Below are 19310 nucleotides of genomic sequence, written 5' to 3' on the forward strand. Positions count from 1 at the left end.
GTGATATTTTTTGAACAATTTTAGGTTGCTGCCTGTGGGCAGCCTCATGGGAAAGTTACTATATTGACAAATCACGTTTGAATGGCAACAGCATTAACTACCTTTCACGCTGTGTTCCTTCTGATTTGTTGTAAGGCGGTTAGTGATTTGGGTAGAAGTAGGCCCGAGCAAAACGTGGCACCTCTGAGCTTTGAGAATCTCAGTCTGTGTCTCAGACCTTCTGTCATTTTAAGTCATCGGTAGATGGATGGCTCTTTTAGACACTTACCGTGCTCTCACAAACTCATCTATTCTCTCTCATTTGAGGATTGCCATTAAAGAAAAATGAGAAGAATCCTTCCCTCCAGAAATATAAAGCTTGGCTTTATGTGGAGCTCAGCCGAACCAGGTCTGATGCTGGTCATCGTGGTGTTGGAAGAACTGCACGAGTTTTGAAGCAAGACATGCTTAGGGCTCCATCCAAACGAGCTGGCAGAGATCTGCGTTAGCTGTGCCACACCACATTCCCACTCCTCCTTTTCTCTGGATAATTAACTTCCAACATCAGATCACTGTGAACCCTCAGCCCTGCAGATGCTGTCCCTTCTTCCATCCCGCGTCCTTCCCCAAACAGAGGAAGACCTGGTGTTTGCTGCCTGCCAAATAGGATGCAATTAGATGGACCTGTCCTTGCTCTAAAGGGCTTCTTTAACCCCCTTTACTCCTGTCAGGATCTGGTTTTGCAGCTCCAGTCCTTGTTAACGATTGCTTAGGAGAGCTGCTAGCTCATCTGCATTTGATATGCCGACAAAGTTGTGCTTTTTAGCTACTGCAGCGCTAAAGGCGTTGTGTTGGTTTAATTGCAGTGGTGAAATACTTGTGAACAATTCATTAGTAGCTTATAAATAGGAGATTTTTCAATAGCCCGGTTTCGGGCTTGCATAGCTCAAAGCTAAAGCCAATACACTCTGGTGTCTTGACACATACTAATGTGCAAGTCCTCACTGAGCTATTATTAGCAGAAGCGTGAAGCAGGTAGGTTTCAGCATGGTTTAATGAAAATGTGAAAGATAAATTCATGGGTTGACCTTAGAAACATGCTTCTGTGTTTGCTTTGCTGCAGCCATATCAAAATATGAGACTTTTGGATTTAAGGTCGCAGTGATCGCCTCCATCGTGAGCTGTGCTGTCATTCTGCTGATGTCCATGGCTTTTTTAACTTGTTGTCTCATCAAATGTGTGAAGAAAAGTGAAAGGAGGAGAACTCAAAGGTAGGTCAAGAAAAGATTTTTAAAACCAATGTAAGACTGTACATCAGAGGGCCCCCATGGCTGTGATAGCAGAGAGCGTCAAAGGACCCGATGCTCACAACACCGCAATGATGGTAATTACTTAAAACCCTTAGATTGTAGGTCAGGCTTTAGGCATAGAAAGACTTGGAATTAAAAAGTATTGAGGCACCTGATGTCTGTTAATATCAGATGACCTCAGCGGGTCTGGGCAGATCTGGATTTACCCGGGATTATGCAGAAGCTGAACATCCAAGTCTTATGTGCTGGCCCGGCATTTCTGTCCTTGAATTATTTAAGATTGGCTGCATTTTCCCTTCTCTTCTCTCTCTTTCCTTTTTCCCTTTGCTTTCCCTCCACACTGCTGGAAAAGTTAATCTGCCCGTGTCAAAACCACCAAAGCGCTCCCCGTCTGCGGAGCATACTTCCAGCTGTCACAGCGCTGTGATATATAAACAGGCATGGGAAGAAGTAAAATTTATCAATCCTGTCCATTACAAACACTCAGCGTGAAGGGTGGTTGGGTGGCCACATCTGGCTGTGCGCTAGAGCCGAGCCGCCGTTGTTCATGAGGCCATCCCTCTGAAGTCGCCTGCTGCAGAAGGCTTTCCACGGGCACCTCTTCTTCGTTTCCCTCTGGCTTCTCCTGCTGGTCGTTGCCCCCTGCCCCGCTGATGCCTGCTGCGCAGACGGAGGGCTGCACTTGTGGCTGATTTTAAGCCTCTTCTTGCTTCAGAGAAGTGTTTGGGGCGAGGTGGGGTAGCGGTGGAGTAGAGCGAGCCTGGGGGAGGACACAAGTGAAGGTCTCTCTGCTCTGAGCTGTGTTTTATCTAGAGGTGCGCAGGAACCGGCTTTGGGGGGATGTTCTGTCATTTTGAAATCTGATTGTAATCAAACCACAGATTTTCTGTTTCCCTTGAAAGGATTTTGTGAGGCAAAAAAGAAAGACTTTGGTGTCATTCATAATATTGAGTTTTCACTGATAGCATGAGATAATTTTTGAAATGAAAGGGTTGATCGGAATTTGTGGCATTGCCGCTTTTCTTTTTGATAAGACTATTCATATCAAAGTCCTTGTTTTTCATTTATTTTAGATGGAGTTTTGTCCAAATTCACATGACTAGGATGACTTGATGTTTTTCTCTTATAAAAGAAGAGCCCTTCACCCCGGATGCTTTGACCTGGTTCTGTCATAAGGACATGAAATGATTCCCTTTGTTGGGAGCTCCTCAGTTCCCTGCTGCTCTCTGTTCTCCCTTCACTGCCTCCTGAAGGAGCTACTTCAACCCGGCCTGTCCATGCCTGAGCCCTGCTCCTGGGCGGGAACTGGGGGCACTGTAGACATTGTGTGGCTTAGCCCCGCTGTCAGAAGGCATCTGAGATGATGGAGAAACTGTCCATGTAGAATCATAGAAGGGTAGAATGGTTCGAGTTCGAAGGGAACTTAAAGATCATCTCGTTCCACACCCTGCCCTGGGCAGGGACACCTCCCACCAGCCCAGGTCACTCCAAGCCCCGTCCAACCTGGCCTTGGACACCTCCAGGGATGGGGCATTGACCACCTCTCTGGGCAACCTGGGCCAGGGGCTCACCACCCTCACAGCAAAGAATTTCTTCCTGATATCCCATCTAAATCTCTCTTCTTCCAGTTTAAAACTGTTCCCCCTCGTCCCATGGCTCCCCTCCCTGCTCCAGAGTCCCTCCCCAGCTTTCCTGGAGCCCCTTTAGGAGCTGGAAGGTCTCCCCGGAGCCTTCTCTTCTCCAGGCTGAACCCCCCCAGCTCTCTCAGCCTGTCCTCCCAGCAGAGGGGCTCCAGCCCTCCCAGCATCTCCGGGGCCTCCTCTGGCCCCGCTCCAACAGCTCCGTGTCCTTCTGCTGTCTGTGCCCCAGTGCTGGAGGCACCACTGCAGGGGGGTCTCCCCCAAGCGGAGCAGAGGAGCAGAATCCCCCCCTCGCCCTGCTGCCCACGCTGCTGGGGATGCAGCCCAGGGTGCCGGTGGCTTTTTGGGCTGCCAGCGCACGTTGCTGGGTCACGTTGTGCTTCTCATCCACCAACACCCCCAAGTCCTTCTCCTCAGGGCTGCTCTCCAGCCATTCCTGTAGAAGCTTGTCATGCATGAAAGACCACTGCATCCCTGTGGGAAGCTTGCTCGACCAGCAGCCCGTGCTGCAGGGTGCCAGATGTGGTGGTATCGCTGCTGCAGCTGGCGGCACCCAAGGCCACAAGGGCGTGAGGGTCTGCAGGTGGAAAGGATCTCTTTTGTGAGGTCCGTTGACGTAGCCATAAAATGCGGATCGACTTCTGGGTGCACAAAGCATTAACCTGAAGCGAAGGTGCAGGCTTGATCACTTAATACAAAATGATACAGCTTGGTAGGGGATTAGATAAAGAAGTGTCTCTCGGACCATCGCTGAAGGAAAAGGTAGTCTGTATCTGTGGGGCAGGGAGGATGTCCTCATCTTGCCTTCCACTGTGAAGTCTGCCTGTCTACTTTTCTTTGACTTTTTTTAGTTGGTCTACTGGAAGAGATCACCTCTGCCTACGAACCTGTCTTCCAAGATATGTATTTGATGATCTTTGAAGTGCCATCTTGTGTTTTATCCCTTCGTTTGGAGAGAAAAAGGACAAAGGCTGCCAAAAACCCTCACGTATTTTAGCCTCCTTGCAGAGCTTGTCCCTCTGCGTGAGCGCAGCTGCCGTCTCCTTTGCCAGGAGCAGGATCGCATCCCGAGAGCGCAGAAGTGACACCAAAATCAGCATCGCCAGCCCTCGCAATCTAATCTTGTCCCATCAGCTAGTGTGAATGCCTGTGATTATGTGAAGCTCAGATTTCTTTTAAAAACGAGACAAGAAATTGTGATGATTTTTTTTTTTTGCCCCAGAGTTGTAGCGAGCAGCATGAAAAAATCCCGAAGGCAAGCGAATAAGCCCTGCTCTTAGCGAAGGCAATGGTACCTGTCTCCTCTGGTTTGAAGTCCATTCATCTTTTCCACCCGCCTGGTGATTTTTGAACCCTTAGGAATGGCAGTGCCGCAAAAATTCACAGAAAATACTACTTTTTTGGTCTGAAATAATTTATTCCGTAAAACAGGGATAGTCTGTAGTCTTCTTGCGCACAACGGGGTCTGGGCTGACGTGGTGTCACTGATGAAGGGCCCTGAGACACTGACGCAAAATCACGCCTTACGTGACTTATCCTCTTACCTGGAGTCTCAAAACCCACTGAATCAAACTGGCAGAACTGTTGGATTTTTTGTTCCTTTGAGCTGCCCACAGGTGCTCGTAAGGAAATTGCTCTTTTGTTGTTTTTTTTGTTTTTTGAGGAGCGCTGGATAGTACTTAAAATTCTGTTTTACAGGATAGTGTTTACGCTATTTAAGAAGTCCCCACCTTAAGGTATTTAAGCAGGTATTTAAGTTTCTGGAAATTTGGTTTATACTTGAAGTTCAGCATGTGTTTAAGCGCTGTCTTCAGTAAAGCTGGATTTAGGTTTAAACTCCAGCGAGTCAGGGCTGTGGTCAGATGGAAGTTCCGATACGCAGCCGTTTATCACAGTGTTGTGTTTTACCCCGTGCTTTATTCGCAGAGATATGCAGCTGTGGTACCAGCTCAGGACCGAAGAACTGGAGCACATGCAAGCTGCTTACTTCGGGTTTAAGGGAAGAAACAATAACAACAACAACAAGAAACTCAGGAATAAATCCGTCTTTGATGATGTGGCTAACATGGCGTATGATAACCAAGGCTTCTACAGGTAAGGCTATTAAAATACGGTGGGTTTGAATGAATGTGTTGAACGAATCTTAGAAAGAGGATTCCTCGAAAGCGCGTTTCAAAGGGATGCCCCTGCAGGGGACATCATGCCAGTGGACTGTCGGGGCTCGTCCTTGAACTTGCCCGTCCTGTGGGGAACTAACGTTGCCAAAAGGGGAGAGAGCGGAGAAGCTGAGCGTGACCTCCTTCCTCGCAGCTTTTCGTCTGTCCCCAGCAGTGCTCGGCTAAGCCTGGTCTGCAGGGGAGGCTGCACCAGATTAACTGAGAGAGGTTTTTAATTGGCTTTGTTAAACCGATGCTAAACCACAGCAGGAAAGTCGCTGCCCCGTATTGGTGAGGGCTATCAAGGTGCCAGCTTGCCTAAGAGCCTTAGGAGAGGAGCCAGACGGGGACACCTGGGGCTGCGGCACAGCCCAAGGTGAGCATCCAGTATCACCCTTCATCCCTCGCCGGCCGCGAAAGCTCTCCGGGGAAATCCCGTTGCGTTCTCAGGGTGCGCAGGGCAAACACGGTGGGATCCTCGTCCGCCGGGCAGCGTGAACACCTGCAGCAGGGCAGCCCTGACGCCGGGGCTCTCCAGAGAAATGTCCACTCGGAAATCGAGTGCATCACGTACTGTGGATGCGTGGATGGGGGGCATAGGTATTTTTGGTGTCAGCCCGGAGCCACGTCTGAGAGTGTCCAGATGCGTTACGCTGGGTTTTTGCCGACAAAAGAAAACCAAAAAAACGAATACGCGTTAAATTCTAATCGCCGTTTTGCTATTACTATTCATATAAACACACGTCATTGTGTCCTTTACATCCTTTGGGTTCTGTTTCGTCGTCACGCGTGGTACTATATAGCACAATCCTTGTTTGCTTTTAATTCACTGCTCACTTGTACAGCTTCTATGTACGGCAGTATCTGGGATTTGTAGTAGTTACCTGCGGAAAATGATTTTGTGCAGATTATAAACCTGCTTCCCTGTCACAGTGCAGCTGGAAATTATACTCAAACGGGAGCACTGGCACAAAAGCGTGCTGGCTGCTTAATCAATTCCTAGCTTTGGGTGATTTCAGAAAGATGTATAAAGCTAATTAAATGCTGATTATAAGCTACACAGTTTTTAGGAGACTCAGGAAGCACTTTTTCATTTCGGGCGGCGTCAATCTGCTACGATGTTAATGTTTTGCATAAGCGTAATTTGCTTTTAAAATACTAGGGATAACCTTATAAAGGGCTGTGAACAGAGGTCAGTGCTCGGCTGGAGCCTCCAGCTCCTTCTGGGTTCTTATCTGCACCCCTGCACCGAGCAGAAGCTGCCGCATCATGTTTGCCAAATTCTGTACAGTTTTTCTTCCTGAAAGAAACAGCTGGATAAGCAGCTTCTCTGGGGCCAGAAGTCAACAAGTTTAGTATTTCTTTAGGAAATGGGAGGATGTGTAAACTTCAGTGGGAATTGCAGAGGGCAGGAGGAGGAAAGCCCGTGAGCTCTTTGTTTTTCGCGCGTAGGACAATACTCGCGCTGCGTTAACCGCTGGTGCCAACCTCCTGACCTCACCCACCTCCTGGCGCGTGGGGTCCACTGTTAATCAAGGTCTACTTTATTTCCAGCAGGCAGAGGTGATGTAATCCTGGCTTATCACTAGCCAGAGCAAAAATCAGCCAGGAGAGCAGGTGTAGTGGCCTGTGCGCCCCGGAGCCAAAGCTGTTTCTCACATGGAGAATGGGCGCCACTTCCAATCAGAGATGGAAATGGCATTGAAGAAGACAGGCTCTGAATAAAAGTGTCTTGGAATTGCTCTAGGAACAGGTGTGACCCTTTATCAATTTGTGCCTTGTTCCCATTCTTTACTCAAATAAGATCTATTTAATCAAGGTTTGTAAGAGACGCTAATTCCTACTGGTTAATTCTGTTAAATGGATAGAAGCGCAGGATGAGATGTGGGAATTCTGCCAATGTATTTCATGCCAGCTCTTGAAGACAACAAATGATCTGTCAGCTTTGTGTTTCACTTGCAAGATTTATTTTTTCTGTGTAGTGAATTACGCGTAGTTTCATCATCCTCTGCACATCCAGCTTTCTGGGAGCAGCAGGACATTGTCGGCAAATCCCTGGGGAGGTGCAAACGTGAAGCTGGCTTACGCTGGGAAGACCAGTGTGAAAGGACGTGTCCACTACCTGGGTTATTTCTGCGGTACCTTTCTTCGTTTAACGTGAAGTGGACACATTGGCAGCCTGTGCGTGGAGGAAACCGTAGAATCAGAATGGTTTGTGTTGGAAGGGACCTTAGAGATCACCCAGTGCCACCCCCTGCCCTGGGCAGGGACACCTCCCACCAGCCCAGGTCGCTCCAAGCCCCGTCCGACCTGGTCTTGAACCCCTCCAGGGATGGGGCAGCCACAGCTTCTCTGGGCAACCTGGGCCAGGGGCTCACCACCCTCACACCAAAGAATTTCTTCTGATATCCCATCTAAATCTCCCCTCTTCCAGTTTAAAACCGTCACCCCTTGTCCCATTGCTCCACTCCTTGATCAAAAGTCCCCTCCCCAGCTTTCCTGGAGCCCCTTTAGGGACTGGAAGGAGCTGGAAGGTCTCTCCAGAGCCTTCTCTTCTCCAGGCTGAACCCCCCCAGCTCTCTCAGCCTATCCTCACAGCAGAGGGGCTCCAGCCCTCCCAGCATCTCCAGGGCCCCCTCTGGCCCTGCTCCAACAGCTCCGTGTCCTTCCTGTGCTGAGGCTCTAGCCATGGGGTGTTGCTGCAGCACACAATGTTGTGAAGCTGTTGCAACATTGATTATCCGAGGACATAAATAAAGGCGTGTGGCACGGTTGGAAAAAAAGCAGCAAAACTGAGGACAAGCAAGCCCAAAAGAGAGCTGTATATTGGTGTGCGCGTGCGAACCGAAGCGCGCGTTCAGGGTCACGAAGAAGCCATATGATAATTTAACCAAGGCTCCTCAAGGAAGGTTGAGACCGGACATTAGGAGCATTTCTTTACCCAGAGGATGATCAAACCCTGGAACAGGCTTCCTGGAGGGGCTGCTGATGCCCCAAGCCTGTCAGCGTACAAGAGGCATTTGGATAGTGCCCTTAATAATATGCTTTAATTTTTAACTGGTCAGGCACTTGGACTAGATGATCGTTTAGGTCCCTTCCAACTGAAGTATTCTGTCCTGTCCTATCCTACCCTTGTGTTAGTGTTTCAGGCATTCGGAGGAATTTGTGCAACGCCTCACCAGACCTATGAGCAAATCAGAGACCTTCCTTTGTTTTCCTGATAAGGGACTGTCCTAAGGAACACGGGAGGCTGATGGGTTTCTCCCCGCCTCTGCCCGGGCTGCGCACGCGTTGTCCTCCGGGCTGCAGCCATGGGGGGTGGCTCTGCAGCCCACTTCGCGGGGGACGGCGGCGAACTGAGTGGTGCCCTCGTCTGAGAAAGGAGTGGGTGGAGGCTTGGCAATTTATGTCGGTTTTGTGGTGGCGCTTCCTTTTCGTAAAGAAAAGTGTTCTGCTGCTTCTTCATGTAACCTATGAAGTATCTGGAAGAGTGAGAACTCCTCCACCCTTGAAGAAGACCTTCTTGAGTGTATCTTAGCCTATTTTTGACTAGAAACGGATGTAGGTCAGGCTGCTTTTCCAACTTAATTGAAATAGATTCAGAGATTAATTTGAGATATTAACATTTTGATTCGCCACTTTAAAGATCAAAAGCACTGTAAGAACAAATAAAATAAAAAGCCAATTCTTTCAGGGAAGCCAACATAAAATAAAATAAAACCCCAGTTATTTCAGACAGGTAAGATATTCGTTCTGGTTTACAGGGTAATTTAGGATTAAAAATGATCATCTGTTAAAGTGGCGGCTTAGCTTGCTGATGAGAGAATTTTGACTGTATCGAGGTGACATAATGTGGACGCGGAATGCTTGATGTGTAGAAGTTACAAATAATGCAGAAGCCCAGCTGTGGGACAGTAGCGGCTCCAGGGTGCTCCTCTGGACCTGCCTGCCACAAAAGGAGATCTCTTTCCCCTCATGTTAGAAGCACGGAACAAATGGGAGGAATAAAGAGTTTTCCAGGGAACTGCTGAATTTTAATGGCAACTACCATTCTGGCTTCTCGGCTGCTTGAACAAATTGCTTTAAAACGCTGAGAAATATGTCTACAAATACCTGGGATCATTAACTACGGAGTGCAGTTGGTGTTGATGCCGCCTCTTTCGTTGCAATGTAAGGAATCGTAATGAGGATAAAAATACCTATTTTTAGCAGAAAGTCTCGTATGCGGGAGCTGTAAGCGTTTACAGCATATTTGCCCTGCTGGGAGGGACGGGTTTTCCCCAGCATTGCTTCTCAGGAGTCTGGAGCGGAGGGCAGAGATAGCAGGTTGCTGCACGATGCAGAGGTTTGAGACAGATTAGCTGAAGAAAAGGGTCTGTCGTCTCTGGGAGGGAGATTAGCTGCAGCTCTGCGCCACGTAGTTAGAGGAGAACAATGTGCATGAACCTCCAAAACAGCCCCCCGAGAGGATGGCTAGGCAGAGGCAGGGCTTGTCAACGCGGGGATATATTGGGAATAGCTCTCCCAGCCTGACTGCCGTCTGTATCGGGAGAAAAGCCGGAAGGCAGTAGATTATGTTCGTCTCTCTTTAAGATTTAAAAGTCTTCCCGATTCTGCACGAGAGCGAAACCAGGACTTTTGGCATCGTTCATCCGAAGTGAGAGACCTTCCTCGAAGCAGCAGAGAGCACCACACCTGCTTGGGGTTAGACCTGAGCACCGGGGGCCTTTGGTATTGCAGGGGAACTAGCACTTGAAACGCCGTGCTGGGTTTAAGAGGGTTTTTGAAATGGGTACGTTCCTGAGCAGGATATGTTATTTTCGAGGCAGTTGTTTACTGATGAAAAATAAGACCTGGCCCTGCAGTAATCTTTCTCTGGAATAATTGCTTGGGCAACCACCACCTGGGATGAACAGTCCTCTTCCATCCCCAGCAAATGCCCGGGTGGGAGAGCTTCGACTTAGTCGGCTGCCTGAGCAGGGAGGTTGCCCTCTGCCCCGGCACAGGCAGAGGGCAAAATATAAGTAAAGAGAAGCTTAATGACAGTTGTCCTTCCTCTGGGCCAGCTGCTGGTAACGCTTGAGAGGTGGAGGTGAACGTCAGTAAGACACGATATTGAAGAAACTGGTGTTGAAAAGAAGAGCGTGGTCACCTAACGCGGGCACGGGGGTCGGCTCACCCGCTGCCGTGGGTCGGCTGTGGCTGCTCCCGGGTGAATGGTCGGTTCAGGTGGGTTGAGGCCACTTTGGCCTTGAGATCCCCTGCCCGGAGTCGGGCGGAGAAGTTTGCTCGTGACTCCCAAACTGGAGTAGCAGTCTCCTCTTTTCCATGAAGTAGTCCCAGCCATGCCTCTAGGAGAACTGATGAAAATGCGCACAATCTAGCGTGAGAGCAAACAGAAGCCCTTTTTGACGTGCAAAGACATTAAAGAACTGGGCGCCCCACTGTTTTTTACGCTGTCTTTTATATTCACACATAAGCACGGGCAGCAAGGTGGCTGTCCCGGGAGAAATACAGATAGCCAGTAATGAGAAAAAGCTGAGAGAGCTCGTTTCAGTTCACATCAGCTTCCTGACAATGGTAAGAAAAAGCCACACCTAGGGAAACCTCAGTTTTCTTTGCTTTTTCAGCACAACAAAACCTGTAACCTGTCCTGGAATAGATACTCCCTTGGCTCGGGGATGTGCTGTTATTTTGCAGGGGAGAATTGACAGCCCGGTACTTACCACACTCAGGGAGAACCGAATTTAGCTGTAGACTAACTCCTTTTCACCCTCTGTCAGCAAAGACGACAACCAGAAAGAAACTAGTCCAGCGCAAAAATACATCTAAAGAGCAGCAAAGAAATTTGGTGATTTTTTTTTTCCTGGTTTGGAAGCACTTGGAAGAAGTTGTGCATTCCAAATTTGGCCTGTTTTGAGGTGAATTATTTTACACAGCTCTAGGCCAAGTTATAAAACATTCTCTGTGAAGTAGCTGATCTGACTGCAGGAGTGGGTCAAATGGAAAGCCCGTGTCTCAGTAGGTTTAGAGTCCTCCTTTCAGATATCCACTACAGCTGGACAATATTATCAAGAAAAAAAAGTCTCTTCTGGAGAGAAACAGGCTCGTATATTCTCCCGCGGAAGATATTTTTAGTACCTGAAATTTTTGTACCAGAGCACTTTCTGACGACAAGATGCATTACCAGTGTACCTGGCAAAATGCAAGCAGGGACAATGCAAGAGCAAAGGCGTCCAAGTGAAAAGGTTTTGCAAAAAAACCCCAAAGCCAGCACGCTCTCAGGAGAGGCCACTCGGCATTTTCAGTCCGTACAAGGAGTCACCTGCCAGGTTGGTAAAATGAGCTCGTAGCTTTGTCCTCCACAGTAAAACAAAATGTGTTTTCTTTTCCTCTTTGATTTAGTGGCTATAATGGTTGAAGCTTTCCAGTGCCTTGTGTAAGGAGTTGCAAGGAAGGTGCGAATCAGATACTCGTGTTGCTCTGAACAATGTCTGCCCGGCCCTGCTGAGGAACGTGGCTGTAAGCCAAAGGACCTTCTAGAAGTATGGACAAGATGGGATGGGACACTTGGCCACATTCCTACCTTGCCCTCTGCCCCCTTAAGGACACTTTCCCAGCTGCTTTTCCCTTCGGAACACCTAAGTAGAAGAGATTAAAAAGATGAAGGATCTGATGCCCTTCTAGCAGGATAGTGTGGTGTAGATTTACCACAGTGAAAGGGGTCAACACTTGAAGAAATACCCACGTTGAGAGACAGGTTGCTGCAAAGCTTGATGAAAAACCTAAGCAGAACAAGAAAAACCCACCAGGATACCTACAATGTCTGTCAGGAGATGCATCAGCGGGAGAATTAAGGGGGCAAAACATCTTTTGCAACAGTGACTTGGTGAAGGCTGTTAGAGTTCCTGGGGAAAGTGATTTATCTGTGTGCTTTTGAAGGTGAGCAGTCTCCTTCAGCACAAGAAGGACATGGATCTGTTGGAGCGAGTCCAGAGGAGGTCACAAAGATGCTCCAAGGGCTGGAGCCCCTCTGCTGTGAGGACAGGCTGAGAGAGTTGGGGTTGTTCAGTCTGGAGAAGAGAAGGCTCTGGGGAGACCTTAGAGCCCCGTCCAGTCCCTGAAGGGGGCCTACAGTAAAGCTGGGGAGGGGCTGTTGGCAAGGGCAGGTAGCGATAGGACGAGGGGCAATGGTTTAAACTAGAGCAGGGCAGGTTTAGATGAGACGTTAGGATGAAGTTCTTTACACTGAGGGTGGTGAGACGCTGGCCCAGGTTGCCCAGAGAGGGGGTGGAGGCCCCATCCCTGGAGACATTCAAGGCCAGGCTGGATGAGGCTCTGAGCAACCTGATCTAGTTACAGATGTCCCTGCTCACTGCAGGGGGTTGGACTAGATGGCCTTTAGAGGTCCCTTCCCACCCAACACATCCTATGATTGTATGACGAGAGAGCTGGAGCCTTCACTCCCTCCGAAAGATCCATGTGTTGTCTTTTACGATGGGCCTCGCTGTCCGAAATAGCTCTCGTTTGTCTGCATGCTGGGGCAGGCCCAGCCCAGCCCTGCTGGCGGCCGTGGGCCGTGTGCCGGAGGGTTCCTCAGCGCACCTGAGCGCTGCGAATGTGCCCGGCTGCGGCGACGGGGCTTAGATGGCAGAGAGCCACCAGCGGGCTGCTCCCGGGGCTGCAGGAAGAGATGTAGGACCCGTCATCACCACGGTGTTTAATCTTTTGCTACCTAGAGTGAAATGGCTGCAAAGAGCAAACAACCTGTTTGATACAATCGTACGTAATTAATACAGTTCCCTACACGTGCGATGTTTGATCGTGTGGCACCTGGGGCCGGAGGGGAGGAGACCTCGCACAGGAGAGGGGCAGATTTCCTTCAAGCTTCTGCATAGATTCTCCCACCCTGAGAGCTGTCCCACTTTGAGCTTCTCTGTTCATGGAGGCTTTCTTTTTTTCCTCTAGTTTGTCATTACTGTGCTCTGTGTTGCCCACCGCCACCTTTCAGAGACGAAAATCTTCCCGTACCTTTTGACACAGATATTTCAAAGAAAGAGCGGGCGGGGGAAGTGAGCTGTGGTTTCACCTTGGGGCCCTGTCGCGAAGGGTAGGATAGCTGGCTGCTAAATTATACCGATTTCTGAATTTCAGTCTTAATTGTCATCACAACGAGCGTGGAGGGTGTGTGCACAGCAACATGTGCTTTCAATAAAGCTGCTATTATTGTTTTCGTAATGCTTCCCTGATTACCCCAGGGTCTTGTACAAAGTCACCAGACATACAGCAACAGAAAAAAAAAAATCCCCTCCCGTCCTGCAGTATAAAAATCTCTTTTCAGAGCCAGTGCCAGCGCCGCAGCATTGCTCTGCCCCACTGCTCGGAGTTCTCACACTCCTCGGATGTCCCGTTAACAGTGTTTTCCCCTCCAGCTAGGAACAGTCACACAAAGCAAAATTCTTGTGAATCCTCTAAAACCCACTGACAAATGCTGCGGTGGCTGTTCTTCTCCCCAGATGGGAGCTCTGACTTTATCTCTCAAAGAAAGTCTGTCCTTGTCAAATGTACTGTGCACCTACCTAGGCTGGTCGGCACCTGGCGTCCTTGGGTGCGTTTGCATTGCCAGATGGGAGTACCCAGGGAGGTCTTCTGATCCTCTTACTGTGATGTTTTGAAGTAGCCCGGCTGGAAACTGGAGTTAAGGAAAGTTGAAGCACTTGAAAAAAAAAGTCACGCTCATTTAGGCTAGGATACGGTACAGAGCTCCCGAGGATGAAAGCGCGAACGGAAGGCTGCCTCTGACCGATAGCCGTGCGTGCAGAGGAGAGCCCGCTCCGGGCACATCCGTCTGTGCCTTGTCGGCACTGCAGCCCTCTTAATAGCTCTTCTCGGCCTCTGCTTAGGTGGAACTCCACTGACTTCACCGTCCCTCTGACATCCACAGGGTTCGATGTACTGCACTGAATGGAGGGTGCCTCGTCCTAGACTTATTTCGGTCAATGGAAGCTTAATAGTCACAGAATCCCAGGCTGGCAGGGGTGGGAAGGGACCTCTGGAGATCATCCCGTCCAACCCCCTGCCAGAGCAGGGTCACCCAGAGCAGGTGGCACAGGAACGTGTCCCGGTGGGTTTGGAATGTCTCCAGAGACGGAGACTCCCCCACCTCTCTGGGCAGCCTGTGCCAGGGCTCTGCCACCCTCACAGCAAAGAAGTTCCTCCTCAGGTTTAGGTGGAACTTCCCATGCTCAAGTCTGTGCCCGTTACCTCTTGTCCTGTTGCCAGGCATCAGTTCCCGAAATGGGAGGAAGAGGTTGCTCAGCCAGGAGAGTTGTCCTCCAAGTACAGCTTCAGCCAGTTTGGCTTTCTGAGTTGGTGTGGACAGTGGGTAACTGCAGAGTTTCACAATGCAGAGTTTTTTATAGGAGAAAACATCAGAATGGGATGAATTCTGTACAATAACCGGAATATCTAGATTTGAGTTATAATCCTGGCAGGTCTGTTTGCAGAAGTAGTGGCTACGCCGTGCAAAGCTTTACGCCAGTTCTTCTCCCTGTTACATGCTGTTTGGATTTGATTTTTATTTTGTAACTATTGACTACTGCCTCAAGAAGATGGAACTGAGTTCCTCCTACTATAAAAAAAAAAAAAAAGTACAGTAGCAAGTATCTCAGATTTTCTTTCAGCAGCAAGATCTGCAGCGTTACCCGCTGTAGCTTCTGTTCGCTGATGGCGGGCCGCTGGGGTACTCGGAGAGGTGTTCTGGTGTCCAGCACAAAGATCCTTGAGGGCTTGTTGACGTACCAAGATTAAATGGCGTGGTTAAAACAGTACAGGTCATTACAAAGTGGATAAAGTTACCAGGCTGTTTTTTGAAAGACAGATGAATTAGGTGTTGTCCAAAGTACGGGTGGGTAAATCCTGCTCATCTGAGCACCTCCTCGATGAATATGTTCTGACTGCGCTGATACAGGGCCTTCGCACATCAAATGCAGGGGTGGTTTAAGATGCCTTTACCCCGGCTGACTGTAGCTCATGCCCCAGATAGTTTTGTAATACAGATTTCCAGTGAAGAGCAAGATTTGTTCTCCCGTACAGGAAATATGTATCTGCAGTAGAGCCACTCTGTACCAGAACAGCAAGCTCTCGGTTATTTGGCTTTACTTTCTGTTATTTCCCCTGGGGTTCCTATATGTATGCACGTTCCGTGTATGAGCATTTCTGCAACTGATAGTTGCAGAATGCAGCTTCTGTTTCCTGACCAGCTTTTCATGTTGGCCAGGATGTGGGTGTGCAGGCTGCTGCCTTCAGCGGCCGGAGGAAGCCGGAGGAGCCACGTGAGCTCACCTGCAGTGGATCTGGGGCAGGCGACCTCAGCAGCTGCCCTGCCTGTAACTGATGCTTTACAAAAGCCCGCACACTCGGACTGCAGTAACTTGGCACGACCCCGAAAGGGCTGTCTCTTACCTGCTTCTGGTTCACAGAGCGGTGGGCTTAATGCCAGCTGCATCCATCCTGCCTCTTGCAGCAGGGTTCAAGAACAAGCTGATCCCATGCCCCTGTTCTCTGGAATGAGCTGTGTGGTGTTTGCCGAGCATCTTTTCAGCAGCTCTGCCGCCTCCGTCTGCCACTGCTGCTGCTCTGCCCTCGCCATCCGCTGCTGGCTTATTTGCTGTCTGGGTCGGTAGCCTGTGCTGGCTTAGTCCGCAGCTGGGCAAACCCTGCTGTGGAAGGGCAGGATGCAGGATGGATCCGTGACCGCCAGCGCTGCATACACCCTCAGCTGGCAAATATGGAGTCCTGGCGTGCCATCCCTTCTGGGAGGGCAAGGTGGGAGCCAGGTCAGGCTGTCAAGGGCTAGAACAAGCCAAGTGCAGGTGTGCTGCACCGGCATCACTGCAGATAACACCCCAGATGCCACCACGCGCAACTGGCTCCATGCTCCCAGCAGTGCTCTGCCAATCAAGCAGGGACTTCCCCTTCCCCTTCCCCTTCCCCTTCCCTTCCCCCTTCCCCTTCCCCTTCCCCTTCCCCTTCCCCTTCCCTTCCCTTCCCTTCCCTTCCCTTCCCTTCCCTTCCCTTCCCTTCCCCTTCCCTTTCCCCTTCCCTCCCCTCCCCTCCCCTCCCCTCCCCTTCCCCTTCCCCTTCCCCTTCCCCTTCCCCTTCCCTTCCCTTCCCTCCTCTCCCCTCCCCTTCCCCTTCCCCTTCCCCTTCCCTTCCCCTTCCCCTTCCCCTTCCCTTCCCCTTCCCCTTCCCCTTCCCTTCCCCTTCCCCTTCCCTTCCCTTCCCTTCCCTTCCCTTCCCTTCCCTTCCCTTCCCTTCCCTTCCCTTCCCTTCCCTTCCCTTCCCTTCCCTTCCCTTCCCTTCCCTCCCCTCCCCTTCCCCTTCCCCTTCCCCTTCCCCTTCCCCTTCCCCTTCCCCTTCCCTTCCCCTTCCCCTTCCCCTTCCCCTTCCCCTTCCCTTCCCTTCCCTCCTCTCCCCTCCCCTTCCCCTTCCCCTTCCCCTTCCCCTTCCCTTCCCCTTCCCCTTCCCTTCCCTTCCCTTCCCTTCCCTTCCCTTCCCTTCCCTTCCCTTCCCTTCCCTTCCCTTCCCTTCCCTTCCCTTCCCTTCCCTTCCCTTCCCTTCCCTTCCCTTCCCTTCCCTTCCCTTCCCTTCCCTTCCCTCCCCTCCCCTCCCCTTCCCCTTCCCCTTCCCCTTCCCCTTCCCCTTCCCCTTCCCCTTCCCCTTCCCTTCCCTTCCCTCCCCTTCCCCTTCCCCTTCCCCTTCCCTTCCCAGGCTCAGCATTCCAGTGTCCTTAGGAAGGCTCTCCCGATACCATAGCATTAAATTGAAGCTGGGGACTCGTTTGATGGAGAACAAACAAACAAACAAATAACATCTGCCCCAACCCCAAATAAAACGGACCTCACAAGTCTTTTCAAGGTCTGCATCAGCTTTTACAGAGAGGCAATTACTTGCCCCACTGCTACCAACTGGTTTTGATGCTGGGACGAGCGAGTCCATATGTTACAGTACGAGTTGTTTGCAAAATGCTCGATGTGCAAATAAAATGGATTGGAAGTTTCTGTCTCCTCACCAGAGCTAAGGAAACAGAAGTAACTTTTTCCTTCGTGCTTACAGGTTCCAGGAGGAGTGGACCCGGGACATCGTAGCTCCTGGGCATTGCAAAGGCACCGATCGTCTCCCTAAGTTACCCAAAAGCAGTGGCGCGCCTGTGAAACAAGCTGTAGCGGGACACGGCGCGGCGGTACAGCCGGTGAACTCAATCCATGTTGTTGAAGTCTATGGACATAAGGATGGCTATAACAAACCGAGCTGTCGGATACCTGGATAGCCGGTGGCGGAAACACAATTGCTCCTCTGGACCAAAATGAAATTTGGATAGAAATATGTGCCTTAAAGACAACGTAGAGAGTTAATTATTCATATGAATTCAAAAGTTTTCTATATTCCAAGATGGTTATTTAACAGAGATACTTCAAGGTCTGATAAAATAAAAAAATGGACATTGAGGCTGGCAGTCCGTCGCCATTCTCTACAGCGTGCTACGTACTGTGACCACGGCAAAAGCATAATAGCATTCTTCTGTACATCTAGAAAGAACTGGGAGCCAGTTTGCATACTTGCCTCATACAAAGTCATTGATGATAATTACACATTCATAAGATTGCAACCTTCTTTTAACCAGTGTTTTTTTGTAAGCATTTCAGAATGAAAAATCTCCCGTATTTTTACACAGTAGTGTGATAGAGCTACAATAAAATTTTGTTTTTAATTAAAAGCCCCCGTTGTTTTATATCAGGAAGGCCTTTTTGTTTAATTCCTCGGCTCCGCATTTGGAGCCCGTGGGAGGCTGGGTGCAGCAGAGGCCCGGCTCCGGATCCAGCAGCCCGTGGGGGAGCGGGCAGAGCGGGTGGGGGGCTCTGCTTTGCCCCCCCCAGCCCCCACACCTGTGGCCGGCGGACGTGCGGCGAGCGAGCGCCCGGGTGCGGACTGGTGTGGGGGGAATCATAGAATCATAGAATTGCTGAGGTTGGAAGGGACCTTTAAGATCATCGAGTCCAACCTTTAACCTACCCTGACAAGAGCCACTTCTAAACCATGTCCCTCAGTGCCCCATCTACCCTTTTTTTAAACACCTCCAGGGATGGTGAATCCACCACCTCCCTGGGCAGCCTGTTCCAATGTTTAATAACCCTTTCAGTGAAAAAATGTTTCCTAATATCCAATCTAAACCTCCCCTGACATAGAATCATAGAATCATAGAATTGTTGAGGTTGGAAGGGACCTTTAAGATCATCGAGTCCAACCTTTAGCCTACCCTGACAAGAGCCACTTCTAAACCATGTCCCTCAGTGCCCCATCTACCCTTTTTTTAAACACCTCCAGGGATGGTGAATCCACCACCTCCCTGGGCAGCCTATTCCAATGTTTAATAACCCTTTCAGTGAAAAAATGTTTCCTAATATCCAATCTAAACCTCCCCTGACATAACTTGAACCCGTTTCCTCTCATCCTGTCACTCGTCACCAGGGAGAAGAGGTGCTCTGCCAATCAAGCAGGGACTTCCAGAAGGCCAAGCGTGGCTGGGGCGGTGGCTGCAGCATCCCGGAGAGAGCCCGCTAGGCAAAGGGGAGATGTAGTTTTTTGGAAACCTGCCTTCCTTTCCTATTATAAATCCGTTCACTGTGTGAGGAGACAGGGTGGGTTTTTTTCTTGTTTTGTCCGTTTTGAAAAATAACTGATATGGCTCTTCCTGTGCTGTTTGTATGCACATACGTGTATGTCTTACAGTCACACATTGTGGTTATTTTTGTTCAAGTTGAAACCTTATTTATTCTCCTGTCATCAGCTGCCTAATGGGTATTGACACTTTCCTGTCATGATGGAAATACGATCTTAGAGCAATACCCAGGAGCTGTTTTATTGTTTGTCCCGCTTGTTATGAACTAGGTATCCCCTTAAGACCTTCAGGCCTTAAGTTTCAGTTTGGAAATTCAACTTACTGGAGCTTGCTGGCAGGCCGAGAAACGCTGCGTTCCACCCTGGCCATCCTGGGCAGACGTCAAAAACGCGTGCTGGAGCTTCAGCCATGTGGAAGCCACAGCGAAGGAGCTTTGCTTTCGTTCCTTAATAAGCTCAGTTCTTCTATACATTACAACCTGTGATGCACTTCGTAGTCTGTGCTGCGAAAGGGGGATGGATATACGTCTCAATGCTTGTTCCAA

General features: G+C 49.9%; 1 protein-coding gene across 3 annotated transcripts in view; it reads left to right on the top strand.

Annotated features, from left to right (window-relative positions):
* The window catches only part of SUSD3 (sushi domain containing 3), a 36952-nt gene extending 18739 nt beyond the window's left edge, over positions 1 to 18213 (top strand). For 2 of the 3 annotated variants that reach the window (XM_063347641.1, XM_063347642.1), the window contains 3 exons: positions 1103 to 1250; positions 4856 to 5023; positions 17203 to 18208. In XM_063347641.1, coding sequence (XP_063203711.1) covers positions 1103 to 1250; positions 4856 to 5023; positions 17203 to 17416 — 530 coding nt within the window. In that variant the 3' untranslated portion in view covers positions 17417 to 18208. Of the gene's footprint in view, positions 1 to 1102; positions 1251 to 4855; positions 5024 to 17202 lie in introns of all 3 variants that reach the window. The other variant, XM_063347640.1, reaches the window with a different exon arrangement.
* The last annotated feature ends 1097 nt before the right edge of the window (positions 18214 to 19310 follow it).

This window comes from Chroicocephalus ridibundus, chromosome 10 (genome assembly GCF_963924245.1).
Source record: "Chroicocephalus ridibundus chromosome 10, bChrRid1.1, whole genome shotgun sequence".
NCBI lineage: Eukaryota > Metazoa > Chordata > Aves > Charadriiformes > Laridae > Chroicocephalus > Chroicocephalus ridibundus.